General features: G+C 41.2%; 1 protein-coding gene across 2 annotated transcripts in view; it reads right to left on the bottom strand.

Annotated features, from left to right (window-relative positions):
- Window positions 1-12993, bottom strand: part of pitpnm3 (PITPNM family member 3) — an 80453-nt gene extending 67460 nt beyond the window's left edge. For both annotated transcript variants that reach the window (XM_061046649.1, XM_061046650.1), the window contains exon 1: window positions 12469-12993. In XM_061046649.1, coding sequence (XP_060902632.1) covers window positions 12469-12493 — 25 coding nt within the window. In that variant the 5' untranslated portion in view covers window positions 12494-12993. The remainder of the gene's footprint in view (window positions 1-12468) is intronic.
- Between the last annotated feature and the right edge of the window lie 1376 nt (window positions 12994-14369).

The raw sequence follows: 14369 nt of genomic DNA, 5'->3' as shown, positions 1-14369 counted from the left end.
ATACGTATTGGAGATGCTTTAAAAAAAATGGAGAGAGGTTAGAGCCCAGAAAGGTTTCAGGACAGATGCAGAGCTGGCTAAACACTGAAGCTTCCGTGGTAGCGACATTGCAACCCATGTGCGCATGGACTTAAAGGAGGAGGATGCGGGGGGAGACAGCTCAATCCAATGTTTGAATTTGTACTGCAGAACCAATTTTAAATGTGATGTGACAGAGTTACATATTGCTTCTTTGAAGATGTGTTTTTTACCCCAGTTATGTATAACAACAGCAAGACACAGATAATGGAGCCTTTTTTTTTGTAAATACAGCATCAGTTTCCTCTCCTGTCCACTCTTATTGAATTGAATTTCATTCAAGGTAGAATATTATGTCACTGAAATGTTTCCTTCAATAAATGGGTTAGGGGATTCATCAGTTATTTTATCAAACTGCCTCTTTCCTGTCAAATGTATGCTAGACAATCCTAAACAGCTTGTCTTATGAAAGGGCATAATGCAGCTAACAATGAGACTTCAGTGGGCTCTGCTCAAAGAAAATCTGTGTCTAAGTATCTAAAAGGCTTTATTTCAGAGCACGACCACACAAGGCTGCTTGTGATTCATGTCCTTCTTCTTTCATCTCTTTCTTTCCATTTTCCACTTCCAGCCAGGTTACACAGGAGTCTGCAGCCGCTTGAAACAGCCGGCTGACAGCGTTCATTGCTTGAGCAGCTGTATTGCAATCACAAGTAATACCCCCTTCTCTTTCTGTCACTGGCTTACGGTTACAATTGCACTACCTCAGACAAATGGCTGCAAAGGTAAACATATTTGAGGTAGTGTTGACATTTTATTTCTTTGTCACATATGTCATATATTCGTGAAAGCCTATAAGAGCAGGTATGGACAGACCACTGTGATTTTTTGTGGCTGCAAATAATTGCTTTCTAGTAAACATTTCTATCAAGGGCACACAAAAAAATTTTGCCAGTTCTCTTAGCTATTGTAATCCTTTTTTTCATCAACCTGGGCAGCTGTTTTATTTCCACTCCAATAAATCCATGACTGGCTCTTCAATATGCAGACAAACACTGTTAGCAACTAACTAGTGAACATGATGGAGCATTGAGCAGTGAAAAAGTAAGATATTTTCACAAAAATGAATTAACATTAATCATCAAATGCTAACATTTAAATGCTAAATTTGCCTCCTGGATGCTACACAACTGTTTGCACACGCCTTCAGTAAGAGTCAGTTAAAGGCAGTGACACATTACGTAACGTTAAAACTGTCATTCAGTAACATTACAGTAAGTAATCCCAGTTAGGCTTATTCAACAACTCCCAGTTACATGAGAATGTCATTTTATCCAGGAAGTTACAGTGGGCTTTTCTTCCAAGTCTGTGGCTGTTGTGAAGCTGCTGTCTGGTTCAGTGTGACAATCTGCTTTATGCAAGATTTGATCAAACGTATCAAACATTTGAATTGATGCCTATAGGATCAATATGTAACTCTGACACCCAGCGTTTAAAATGGGTATACTGCAGTCCAAATTCAAAACATTGGAGAAACCTGTCTCCCTAGAGTCGATGCACACGTGTGTTGCCATGTCACAGACACTGAAGCTTCAGCATGTAACCAGCTCGTCGTGAAATCTTTCTGCGTTCTTCTAACCTCTCTCCATTTTTCTAAAGCCTCTCCAATATTTATCCTAGTTTCACCACGTTTCTACTTCATGGAGCTTGTTAGAAAAAATTGCCAAAGGGCTTTTTAGTTCGGGTAGAATTAGTTATATCTGAACCAGTTCGCTTGCTCCCTTCCATCGCTGCAACACCTGTTGGTTTGATGTTTGCCTGGCAAACCGATGGACCTACCTACTCCGTTCCAAACAAATACAGACCAGTCCGGACTGGAGTTGGAACTTAAAAGGAGGACATACTGGCGGCATGTTTCCTTAATGTCTGATTATATATATATTATATATTAAATTAATCAGATATCTTACATATTGCTCCTTTAAAGTTGCCATGATGATGCCCAAATTACAAAAAGCCAAGAGCTGTTTTACCTCTTTTATTTCTAGCTTCCAAGCCAGAAGACATTGTGACTTCCCCCTGTTCTTGTATTAAGCTCAAAGCAGCTTAGAGAGAAGAGAAGTGACTCTACCAACACAGACTCACCTAAGCTTTTTGCACAAAGGAAACCTATTGAGCTGCATCTTTCAACATCCAATTGAGTCTCACACGACATAGGGGTTTTTGCTTCAGGGTATTTGCTGGTAGTGTGAATGACTCGCATTTAGCTAAGTCAAACGGAGACAAGAAGGCTAAAGAAGCTCAGGCAAACATTTCTGGAATCTGAACAAAAATATTTCAGAATTTTTGGTTTTTAAATGAATTTGGCACAGTCAGTATAATATGGAAGTCAAGACCATCTCATCCTGCATGACTCATGTGTTATCTGGAATTCACAGAGATAATCCCTCAGTCTCCAATAGCTCTACAGCTATTGAGGGAATTCAATATATGAATTTTAATTTTTAATTTTTAATGCAGGGATGTAATATACTTTTTTTTAAAGATACATTTGAAAGCAGCTGTTGGAGTAGCTATGAATTCAGGATGGAGAGAAATAGAAATAGCTCGAGTGCAGCCCTGGAAAGATTCATAATTGAAATCATTTATCTTTCTGTCGTCAATATTTCATGGTGTACATGTCTCGAATACTCTGCAAAACCAAGAAGATAACATCTAACCTTGGACAGCACAAGTACCTCAGGGTCTACAGAGACTGAACTGGAAAATGTATCAACCCCCACTTGATCAGATGGTTGAATGATATGAAATTTAAAAGATAATACAGGTAAACATGTTTAAAGTGTATAAAAGACTTCTCAGTGTGAATTGAACTGTAAGGTTATCTAAAGGACAGTTTTTAAAGACAAAAAAACTCTCAAAGGCCCCAGTTGGCCCAGTGATATTATAACAATCACACAGTTCAAAGGTTTGAGAGTATTGTATCTGGTTTCTGCTGCTGGTTATCTTACAATGGGTCTCATCATGCATTTGGCTTTAATTGCAGCTGAAATCATCGTGCTCGAGACTTTCACAGAGGGGCATCATTTGCACAAATCTAACAGCATATATGCATCAGCATCTCCTCATAGATTACACTCGTATCGTTTCTAAGTGGCATGAACGGAGTGAAAAGGTGTAACTCCTGACATATAATGGATAATAAATCACCAGGAAGGGAAATAAACGTCAAGTACAACTGCCTGCATTATTTACTGAAGCCCAGTAATATTTGGAGAAAAAAGACTGACATATGCAAAGACTCGACAAATTTAACTGCATCTTGAGGCATTTCACACAAGAGTGTCTGCAGTTTGTGTCTGCTGACGCTCTGTCTGTTTAGTACAGGATGTTTTTAGTTTAGTTTAGTATGTCAGGGACCATGTACAAAATATACATTGACCAGATTTAGCTGATCAGCTAGATTCTGCAGTCACTGGGCAGGTTTCCACACAAACGATACAAAATACACAATTAATCATTAAAACATAGGATTAAGAGCTAAAACGGGGGGTGGCAGTAGTTTAGTCCGTAGGGGCTTGGGTTGGGAACCGGAGGGTTGCCGGTTAAAGTCCCGGTACGAACCAAATCTGGAAGTTGGTCTGGTAGCTGGAGAGATGCCGAGCACTGCCGAGGTACCCTTGAGCAAGGCACTAAACCCCCCCCAACTGCTCTGGTGCGTTCCCTGCGTAGCAATGTGAAAGCAGCCCCACTCTGACATCTCTCCACTAATGCATGTCCACAGGTCCTGTTTGTGCATGTGTGTGATTCGGGCCTATGTGTGTGAGAAGCACGTCTCTCAATAACAGAGTGTGAACCCGAATTTCCCTCAGGGATTAATAAAGGATATCAAAAACAAACAAAAAAAATCAAATCCTGCCACCCTCCCAAGCCTCCCTCCACACCCACAAAGAGCATATTACCTATGTACTAACATTTTTTGGGGCACGTGTGAAATTTACATATGAAAGTGGTTCGGTGCATAGGCGCCGCTGAATGGCTCCACTGCGCCCCCAAACGTCACTCAGGGTACTGCTGTTAACCTACATACACGAAAATTGGCGAGCCATATGTAGCTCAATGAGACGAGAAAAAATATATCTGACACAGCACGAGTGGACCAGAACGGCATTCATATGCCGTGGCATATGCCACTCATATGCGGCATATGCCACTCATATCTGACCGGCACATGCTTCTGGTCCGCTCATATGCCAGTCATATTGGCAAACAGTCCAGTGGCACATACTGGTTAGACTGGCATACAAGCGCTGGCCCAGTAAAAACTGGATGGCATCCTTGACACTAGGTTAAATCAGCCTTTGTTAATAATAATGTTAAATCAACATTTTAATTTTATGGAGGGAGAACCCTGCCCCCCATCCTGTCTGACAGGAGTAGTCTCCAGCCGTGTGAACAGCAGGTCAGGAGAATATCCAGAGCACTCCTTCTGAAATTATCTACATATTTTCAGGAGTGCATATGGGAAAATGCCTAAAGACGCCACTGCAGCACCACACTTTGTAGCTGTGCATCATGACAGTGCCAGCCTGAACGGCTCTGCATCTAAATGTTGTGATCATCATAGAGTTGCCTGTTTGAACTTGCCAGTACTAAGACTTATACACAAATCGATCTGCACACCCCACTGCTTAGCCACATTCCTCTGCTGCTGTGCTCCCCGCGGTCCCAACACACCCCGACATGCACAGGGGTGCGAGGGCCATTCATCACCATTCATCTTTCTTTTTTTTTTTTTTTTTTTGGGGGGGGGGGGGGTATTCTCCAGACAACACTCAAACAGGTAGTTGTTCCTATGAGGCAGTAACATGTAGTGTTTAGTGATGAATACTGGTAGTGGCAAAGTCTGATAAAAACAAATTAAATTAGTTGATGAAGGTGTGAATTACATGTTTGTTGGTTATATCTGATGTAATCTACAGCTATGGAACATAATTCATTTAATATATATGTAGTTTGACTTAGATTAGATTGCATATTAGATACCTGCTGTTAATGACAATTCTATTATCATCAATTTAATCATCCAAACTGATCATCTGCTGTTTTTTTTCAGTTGTTTCTTTTCTCTTCTTTCCCTAAACAATCTCAACTCAACAGCTCGAGCACCAGAGTCAATTTCAAAGAGTAAGGTATAAAGCACATTTATTATTTTCTGGCTATGGAATTTCGACTATTAACAGCTCAATGTGACCATCTTATTTCCCCTGCCATGAGATTAAAACAAACTTGAGAAATATGAATGCAAGGTGAACACATTCCTACATTAAGTTGCTAACTTGCTTCAGCGAGAGCTTGAAAAAGGTGCTTGTGAAGTTATTTTTGGTTTTGCGAATAATGAGCGGGCCGGGCCCTCTGGATTGAAGACGGCCCCACAGGAAGAATCCCTCCTCATCAGAGGGCCGATCTGCTTTTGATCTGCTGCTTCTGCCCTCAAGGAATTTCTTCTCGCTGGAGTTTTCTCTCCCTTTGCCCTCACCTCTCTCCAAACCAGATGATCTGTAAACTGCCAGAGTGCTAATCTCCTTGTTTTGTAATTAGCAGCATTTATCATACAAAAACCTCGTAGCAACAAAAAAGCACCCAAAGAGAGCTACCGGGCTGGAAAAGATGGCAACTGCAGTCGCCACATTGGAGAGGAAAACAAGAGGGCTCTGTAATGATGCAAACCTCTTCTGAGGGAATAATGGAAAAGTCACAACATCCGAGAGTGATATCACCACGTCAAGAGGAAATCCAATAATGTTTTCTCTCTGTGCATGGAGGAAGAGGAGGAAATGAGGAGTAGCTCCCACCTTCATTTTAACATGCATCATCTCCAGTACAGAAATCACATAGACAGCTAAATACTGAAATCTACACACAGAAGAAAAAAGGTTTGGATTCTGTGTCTGCTGGGTCTCTTTATGTCCTGCCACAGTGAGCGCCCAAGGGTCCATAAAAGGTAAACAATAAAAGAGTCTGCCTGGTCCTCTGCAAGCTGGATATAGCTATTAATAGCCTGTCCTCTTATTTAATTAAACCTCATTTCAGCACACTGTTGAAATCAATCTTTCGAGCCAGACAAGACAAGAGATTGATTTATCCTCAAAAAATGTTGAATCCATCACACATTCTCCATCCAGGCATTATCCTCCTGGATGCTGTTTATCTGCAATGCAGCTACGCACATTAGCGCTGCATTGACTCTTAATGGACTGCAAGGCTGCAGCTGGGTGATAATTATCACTACTAAGCCCACTGCCTCACCCCTTCTGTCTATGCAACAATGAGCACATGTCCTGAGGAGGGCGAGTGCATGTGAAGAGGTTACATTATTAAGTCAGTGCTCTTAGGATTATTTATTGGATATGCACCGGGAGAGAAAGCAGTCAAGTAGACCTTTGCGTGTTGGCTCAGACCACTTCAAAACATGATTTTGTCTCAAAATCTAAGTGTATTATTGTGAATTTGGGACAATGAGGAAACATGGCGGCCAGAAAGGGAGTTGAATAATTTTTCCAACAGCACCTAAATACCAACTACAAAGTAGTCCCTGCATGGCACTGCAGCAACAGAAAAAAACAATAACAAGTCTCAGACACAACTGGCAGTCCATTAACTACAATGTGTTCAAGAAGTTTCACAGTTGATCTATACAATTTATTTTAAGGAATTAAAATCAGAGGCAGACTAATACTACAAAAAAAACATGTTCCAGAGCTGCACGAAATATCCTCTAATCATTGCAAAGTCGAGGTACGTATGAGCAATAATCACATTGCAGGACATGCAATGTCAAGCAAATGGCCTGACTGCTTTTAGTCTTCCATAATTAACCTACAAGAAAAGTCTGTCTGGTATCACATCATTGAAACCCTTCACCAGAGCACAAAGTGAACTTGTTGACGTGCATGCTGAGCGTGTCATATGACTGTAAACAAGCACAGGGTACGGCTGTCGTCACAGAAAACGTCTGCTGGAATGCTCGAGGCATACGCTCAGTTACGAGAGGCGGCATTTCAGTATGTGTGGTCCCGTTACCAGCAGCACCTCATCACCTCAGCTGGTTAACTCTGTGGCTACACGCAGTAAGGGTTACAGAGCGGTCGTCTCGCCGTTGTTAACTAATCTACTTGCAGCCCATGTATTGTATAACATGTGTGAGTGAAGGCACAAGATGGTGAGCAAAGTTAGCTGTCACAGGGCTGGACACGCTAACTAAGACGCAATCCAACATTGTTAGAAACTGCTGATGAAACACAAGTAACTCAACCATGACACACGTCTATATTTGAAACTTCTGAGAAACGTGTTCGTCACTGTGCACGCTGCTTTCTGTGTGAATCAAGTGTGGTAAAAGTAGGAGTGTGGATTGTTTGGGTAGCAGAAAGAAATTTGAAGTGCAAAATAGTAAAATGATTTTGAGGCATATAAAATGAATACATAAATATGTACATAAATAACTCACTGCATATATCTATTGTCTCCACCACCAATCTGTCTCTACAGCTTCTACTACCACTACATGAGCTACCTGCATACTTTGTTTTAGTTTTATGATGGGTAATGTACAGTTGGTTATCAGAGCTTTTTACTTAAACTGCCAACCTGGTTTTAAAAACAAAAACAGCAAAGTAGCAGGATGTAACTAATAATGATTTTCCCTGTCTTACAGGTGTTTCTAATCAATTACTCGTGGAAATTGTCAGAAACCAAAAATGCAATCAACCTCTTTGAATAACAAACTCCCTTCTAGAAGGTCACTCGAGAATATTTCACTTAATATGTTTGCTTACAGTGTTTCTGATTAATTGGACTTCAGAAGCTATGAGGAGCATTTTCATAGCCAGAAATCTGACAAGAAAGGCACAAAAGCAAACTGTTTCTGCCTGACACCAGTGTGACGTCAAGACGTGGCTCGGCTGTGACAAACAACAAGTGGACTGGTGCCCGGCTCCAGGTGAGCCTCAAATAGCAGCGGGCCAGCTGCTGTGTGATTTGTGAGGAGCCGCTACCATCGACACAGGCCTAGTGGGCGTCCCCATGACAAACAGTTATTAAATTTGTATTAACATTGTTTTGTATGATCAAATAGAATAACAGAGGTCACAGGCTGAATGCATTAGCACACGCCTCTGTAGAATCCAGAGAACACTGTGGTGCTGCTTGTTGAGCAGGCTGTCTGGAACAGAGACACTACACGCACAAGAAGCTGCAGCAGAATAAAACGTTCTCCTGTCTTAAACTGAGGGATGAGACCTGCTTATGGGAAATCACTGACAGCGTCAAAACACAAAAATACAGCGTTCCCCCCCCCATGTCATTCATCTTTACAAAGAAAAAGAAGGAAGCAGAGAGAAACCAGGAGAGCCTGATGATCAGCATCCTTCAGTTCTATTTTTAGCCTGATGCTGGATCAGACCAAAACAGCAGGTAGGCCCTCACTTGGACACAACAAATGAAAAAAAAAAAAAAACACTTCAGACCGATCTGGTTTCATCAAATATGATGAATACAAAACGCTCAGATTTGTTGTACCTCACACAGAGGAATCTTGGAGGGGGGTTACTGAAGGTGACTGAGGGTGATTAATCAAGCAAAAGATGTTAAAGAAGTCTGGCAGCTCAATATCAGTCTGGATTCAAGCAACAACCTATGCTCAGGGGGGAAAGTAACCTCAAGAAAAGAGGGATAGGGACTTTTTAGTCAAGATTTTATGGTTTGAATTCCCATGCAGGCTGGTTCACAGGGGCACCATCTGTTGTCATGAAGCTCTTCGGTAGCTGTAAAAAGACCGACATGATCCCAGGACGCCCAGTTTTTTTTTAATACGATGCAGAACAGTGCAACAGTTTTTCTGCATAGAAAGTTCAATTTAATCAAAATATGTTTTGTGAATTGTCTAATATCCAACTGGCCTCAATGAATGTTTATTCAGCAAGATTAAGATTCGACAGCCACTGAAGCAGCTCTATGAGATGAAATCATGGCAGTTTGGTTTTGAGCACTGCCATTGCTAATATCAACATGAGCATAGCTCAAAGTGTGTTGTGGAGAGTCTATTCTCAAGTGAACATAAAGTGTATTTTCCACCAAGTTTGCATAATCATCAGTACTGATATATGGAACAATTTTTAATGTTGACAAGACTATGGGTGCATGATAAAAAGTTGAGGGATCCCCGAAGTGACTATAGCTTATCTAGAAGAAGACTTTAACGTGGCTACCAAATCTAATGGCAATCCATTTGTCAATAAATGTAAATATTGAACTTCATGAAGGTCCTAGAGGGAATGTCAGGGGCTCACCAACATCAGTTTGGCTTCATCATCTGGGGAAAATGAATTTAAAAATGGTAACAATCTGTAAAAGAAAAAAAGAAAAGAACATCCATAATTTGTTTCCCTTTAGTAACACCTGATTCAATGCAGCCCTCTTTATTCCATTATCACCCTGCTCAAATTTTTCTTTCAATATTGAGATTGTTTAACCCGGGCTTCTTTCTGTTTTAATTGACAGTTGGTGAATCTGGGCATTAGGCCATGGCTCTGCAGGAGTTGCAAAAATACACTACAAACAATAAAGCTGGGACAGCCCATAAAATCGTGTAATTACAACAGCAATAAAATACACTGTATGCCATTGCCTACATTATTCTTTTTTAATCACAGTAAGAATTCTTGATATAATTCAGGTTCTGTGCTACAGAGAAAGTTTTAATTAGCATTGCGAAGCATAGAAGCCCCTGCAGCCCTCTCATAATTGGAAATGACAAAGATAAAAATCTGCATACATAAGTAGATGTCATAAAATCAAAAAGTTTACCCTGTCGCTGTTCACTGGACTCTGAAGAACAATGTTTCCATGAGAATCTCTCTTACTTCACGTTCAAGTTATCCTGGGAGCTGAGGTCAAGCGATATTTAATGAAAACAGATGCATGCTTGCCTTATGGCTGTATTAAACTCACATGCACAGTAATGCAGCTGCCATCCGTTTGATCCGGCCTGCTGGAGCATCGCAGGGTTAACATGATTTGATGGAGCTCCGCTGAAATAATGTACGGCCTCACAGTGGAGTTTCCATCAGTGAGTGGATGTTATGGCGAGGCTCAATGAAATATAATTAAGATTAAATGGAGAAGGCATCAAGAAGCAGCTGTTGAGATTTAATACCTCTTTTTAAACTGCATTCACAGAATCTAATTTGTGTTCTAGGATTTATTGCAAAAGCTGTTTTCTTGATTTCCAGTGTAGGACACACTCTTGTTTATCATCCTTATAATCTGCACCTGACATTTTTGTGTACTACAAATACACTGAAACATAAAACCTGAAGTAAACAAACTTTACATTGTTATGTGCTCTCCAGCTCTAATAATTCATCCTGCTTTTATCTGACAGCTGCACACAGGGAAGCGGTCCTTCATCTGAACTGATATGACTATTCTATTATTCTTTATCTATATTCGATTTTTCTGACATTGCCAATGTTTTTGAAAAGGTGACTCCACCGGTATACTCATTGCTCTCCTGTATTGTTGATTCACGTCTTTCATAGTCACACAGCAGAAACAAAGATCTTATTTGTTATTTTTCTATCATTTCAAAACCAGAAGGCTACAAGGAAACGCATCTGGTAGAAGTTGGCCTACGTGATATTTTACATACCCACAGTATCAACTAAAAGAGTGCAGAAGAACATACTGGTGAGCAGTATGAAGCAGTGTCATTAAATGCAAGGAACTCGCACCGGTTGCTCACTGGCTCACTCAGGTTAAGTCAGGGTGAAACATTTTGATGTTTGTGTTCACACATGAAGCTTAACCAGAACATTTCTGGAAACTTCCAGAGTTTATTGCATATGTGAAAAACACACTCACAGCAGCATAAACAAACAATACCTGCAAGAAGATGTATAAACTGGAAGATACAATAGACTTCATAAGAAGCCTGGTTTTTAATAGGTTATGCAACTCCTGATCCTAACCTTAATTTGAACCAGCTTGTTCTCCAAGGGGGAATATTTGATTCATATTATTTTAAAGACATTCCACTTTGCCCCCTAAGTAAGGATGTCACTTGAGATCCCGGGCAGGACTTGGTTAAAATCTGAAACCATACTGGTTTAAATCTCCTCCCTTTTCTAACACTTGTCACTAGGAGAGTGGCATAATATTAATCTGATATTTTATTGATCAAACAGGAATACATTTCTCCTCCACTCCTGCCTCCTGGAAAAGGTCAGATCACAAAGGCATACAGATCAGAAAGCAGGGAGCGCAAAGAGACTAAGTGACTTGCTCAAAGGCTTTTCAGCACGGCAGATGCATAACAACAACAAGAAATTAAACCAATGGCCTCTGGCTTGGAAAAAAAAAAGTCATACTAGCACTGCTTCTGCTCACACGATAGTCAAGGGTTTTACACCCAGTAGGAATTAAATCTCACTAAAACTTCCACCCAAATGGCCATCAGAAATGTCATGAGAAATGGGAATTTCCACACGATTAAGCAGTGAACAAAGGCTGAGAATGATGATGCAAAAAAAAAAGAAACACAAAAAACTTATACATTTCTTGACTGCCACAATGCAAACAAGTGGCATGTTTAAGCAGCAAAGAAATGAGCAACAATAACCCTTAAATGCAAAAAAAATAAAATCGACTTTTTGAGGCCATGCTGAGGTTTTGCTGTCATCATTCTTTCACATAAAGCATATCCAATTCAACAGTCAAAGCAGCTGCATCAATAAAAAAAAAACTGACTGCTATAATTAGCATTGCATTGAACACCCCTAAACCTCCCTTGTAATATTCATTTTCTCTTCTCCTGGTTTAACCTTGTACTGTTTTTTTTGTTGACTAGGATACAATACAGCGTGTGATATTGTATTGTTCTGCAGGTATTTTCAGCGTGATTGCAAAAGTTTGTGTATATGGACCTGAATTTTAATAGCTGTTTCCAAAAATAGAGTATCCCTGATGTGGCAGCGTAGTAGTTCAGGCATACAGTGCTGATAGCTGTGATCGCTCAAAAGGAGGACCATGGGTCTGCAGGTGTGTCTTTAGGTCACTAACAGCTCAATATCAAGTCATGAATCAGTCATTTACCCATCTTTGACCCAGAAGCGTTTTACAGTCTGACGGGTCAAAGAATTCACGGTAACACCTGCACAGACACGCAGAGACAAACAGGACACGCAGAAAGAGAGACAGATAACCTCACGACAGACCGAAGTGGACCGAGTTTTTTTTTTAATTTTTTTTTTTTATAGTTAACAAGCAGGTCAGTTTTGACCGTCTCGCATTCCTCCAGATTGCCTCAACCCATGCAGCACGCGGCTGTGCGCGCGCGCCAACATCCAGCAGCACGAGACGCAGCTTCCTACCTGTTAGCACGAGACTTACCTTTCCCTCTCATCTCCTTTGACATAGTGTCCTCTCCCGTGTGACTCTTTGCGTGTCTTTCAGTGAAGCCGTGGCGTTGTTCTGCGCAGAAACGTTTGGGTCCAGTAGTTCTTGAAACAAGGGGTCTCCCTCCTGCGGCACCTTGACGCCTGCCACGCCGAGGCAGGGTGAAGGAGGCACGGGGAAGCTTCAGCCGCCGTGTTGGTCTCGTCTCACCGTGGAGATGACAGAAATCAAAAACAAGAGAATCTGCAGCTTGGCTCTCATTAACCTGAGTCAGGTTCCCTCACAGCGTCGACCCGCCCCTGCCGCAGACATACTTTGGGTATTTGTTGTATCTGTGCAGACTTGGCTCACATGTCATGCTCACATGTTATGCCCAGCCAGCTCCAGTCCTCCTCTCCATCGCTAACATCAGCCACAGTTCCTCCAAACGAGCCCTGGTCTGCAGCTCGACTGCCTCCAGCGGTGCGCACACGTCCGCGGCTGCTGAAGGGCGTCCATGCTCTTTCCTATCACCCGTTTCTGACTGCATAATGCTTTTCAAAGGAGTATTCAGAATAAGACAAAAAGCTAATTCAGTCACTTCGGGTATCTAAGAAAAGCTTATATTGACAGTCATGCGGCAGATATTGTAATATCTTAATTAGCATATGTTAATAAGTTTAAATTCATTGTATACCACAGCGGGATATTCCCGAAAATGACAGGAATTGCACAGAATATTAAAACATAAGGTCTAAGTAAAGGCTATGCAAGTGGCCTTTCTTGTGTCTTTTTCTTCTCTACAGGGTGTGGCTGTTGTCTGTAACCTATTAAAGACTATATGGAGAAGATGGAGGATGAGAGGGAAAGGACATAGCCTAGTTACAGTCAGCAGAGTCTCCTAAAAAGATATGTATTCAACCATCCACATCTGCTTGATAGCAAATGCTGATATTTTGGATGAAAAAAGGACGCAAGCAGACGTCATTGTGATTTTAAATTAAGCATATTTTATGAGATTGATGATGAAGAACGACAACAAGATCATGCGAGCCTGCACAACAATATCATTTGAGTTAAACGTAATTTTACATTTCAAGCAGACAAAAAATCTTTGGAATGTCCAATGTCGTACATTTTCTCAATGCAAAGCCTGGTTGTTGCATGAATACAATATTAAAGAGGAAATAGAGAAGACGAGGTAGAAAGATAAAGAGCAGACAATAAATCACTGGGGTGGAAGCTCCCATGCCTGTCAAGCCTCCATCACTGGAGCAGCATGTCACCTATAGGCCGTGAAGGGGCAGTCATCAGGGTAGAACAGAATATCTTCTGGGCTCTGACAATCTGCATCTCAAAATAAACCCTCTTTAAAATAAAGATCACTGACTTTCTTTCTAGGGATATCAGACAACAACAAGCCATATGATCATGGTCCCTCGGCTCTAAATCCTCTAAATCCAGTCATGCGATCTGCTCTAATCTTCCAGATGCTTTACCCAACGGGTTCTCCAGTTACTTTTTTTAAGCTTAACTTAACCCTCTCTACAGCAATGCTTGACCTAAATTGCTGCAAAATGGGTTGCCCCTTGAGCACTTCTTGTACACAATACACACAACAGGGTGTGAAGTGGACATTTTGACCACATGAGGTCACAGCGACCCAGGAGGATTGTCTTATTGGCTGAGGCTTCATTTGCAGCCGTGTCCACACAAATGGATATTACTGGCAGAGGAAAATGCCTTTGGCCGAACCATCGCTTTGGAATCCATGATTTTGGCATGCCACATTACCAAACTCAAGCAGGAATACATGCATGTCATTTGGATTTATCTTGAAATTAAATGACAAAACACTTTTAGAGCGCCTTGTCCAGCTAAGAAAAACTAATAGTGAAAAGGCCTTAAGGCCAGGG

This window comes from Labrus mixtus, chromosome 9, assembly GCF_963584025.1.
Source record: "Labrus mixtus chromosome 9, fLabMix1.1, whole genome shotgun sequence".
In the NCBI taxonomy this organism is placed as follows: domain Eukaryota; kingdom Metazoa; phylum Chordata; class Actinopteri; order Labriformes; family Labridae; genus Labrus; species Labrus mixtus.
The sequence above is the reverse complement of the archived record's forward strand: the minus strand, read 5'-3'. Positions and strand labels throughout refer to the sequence as shown.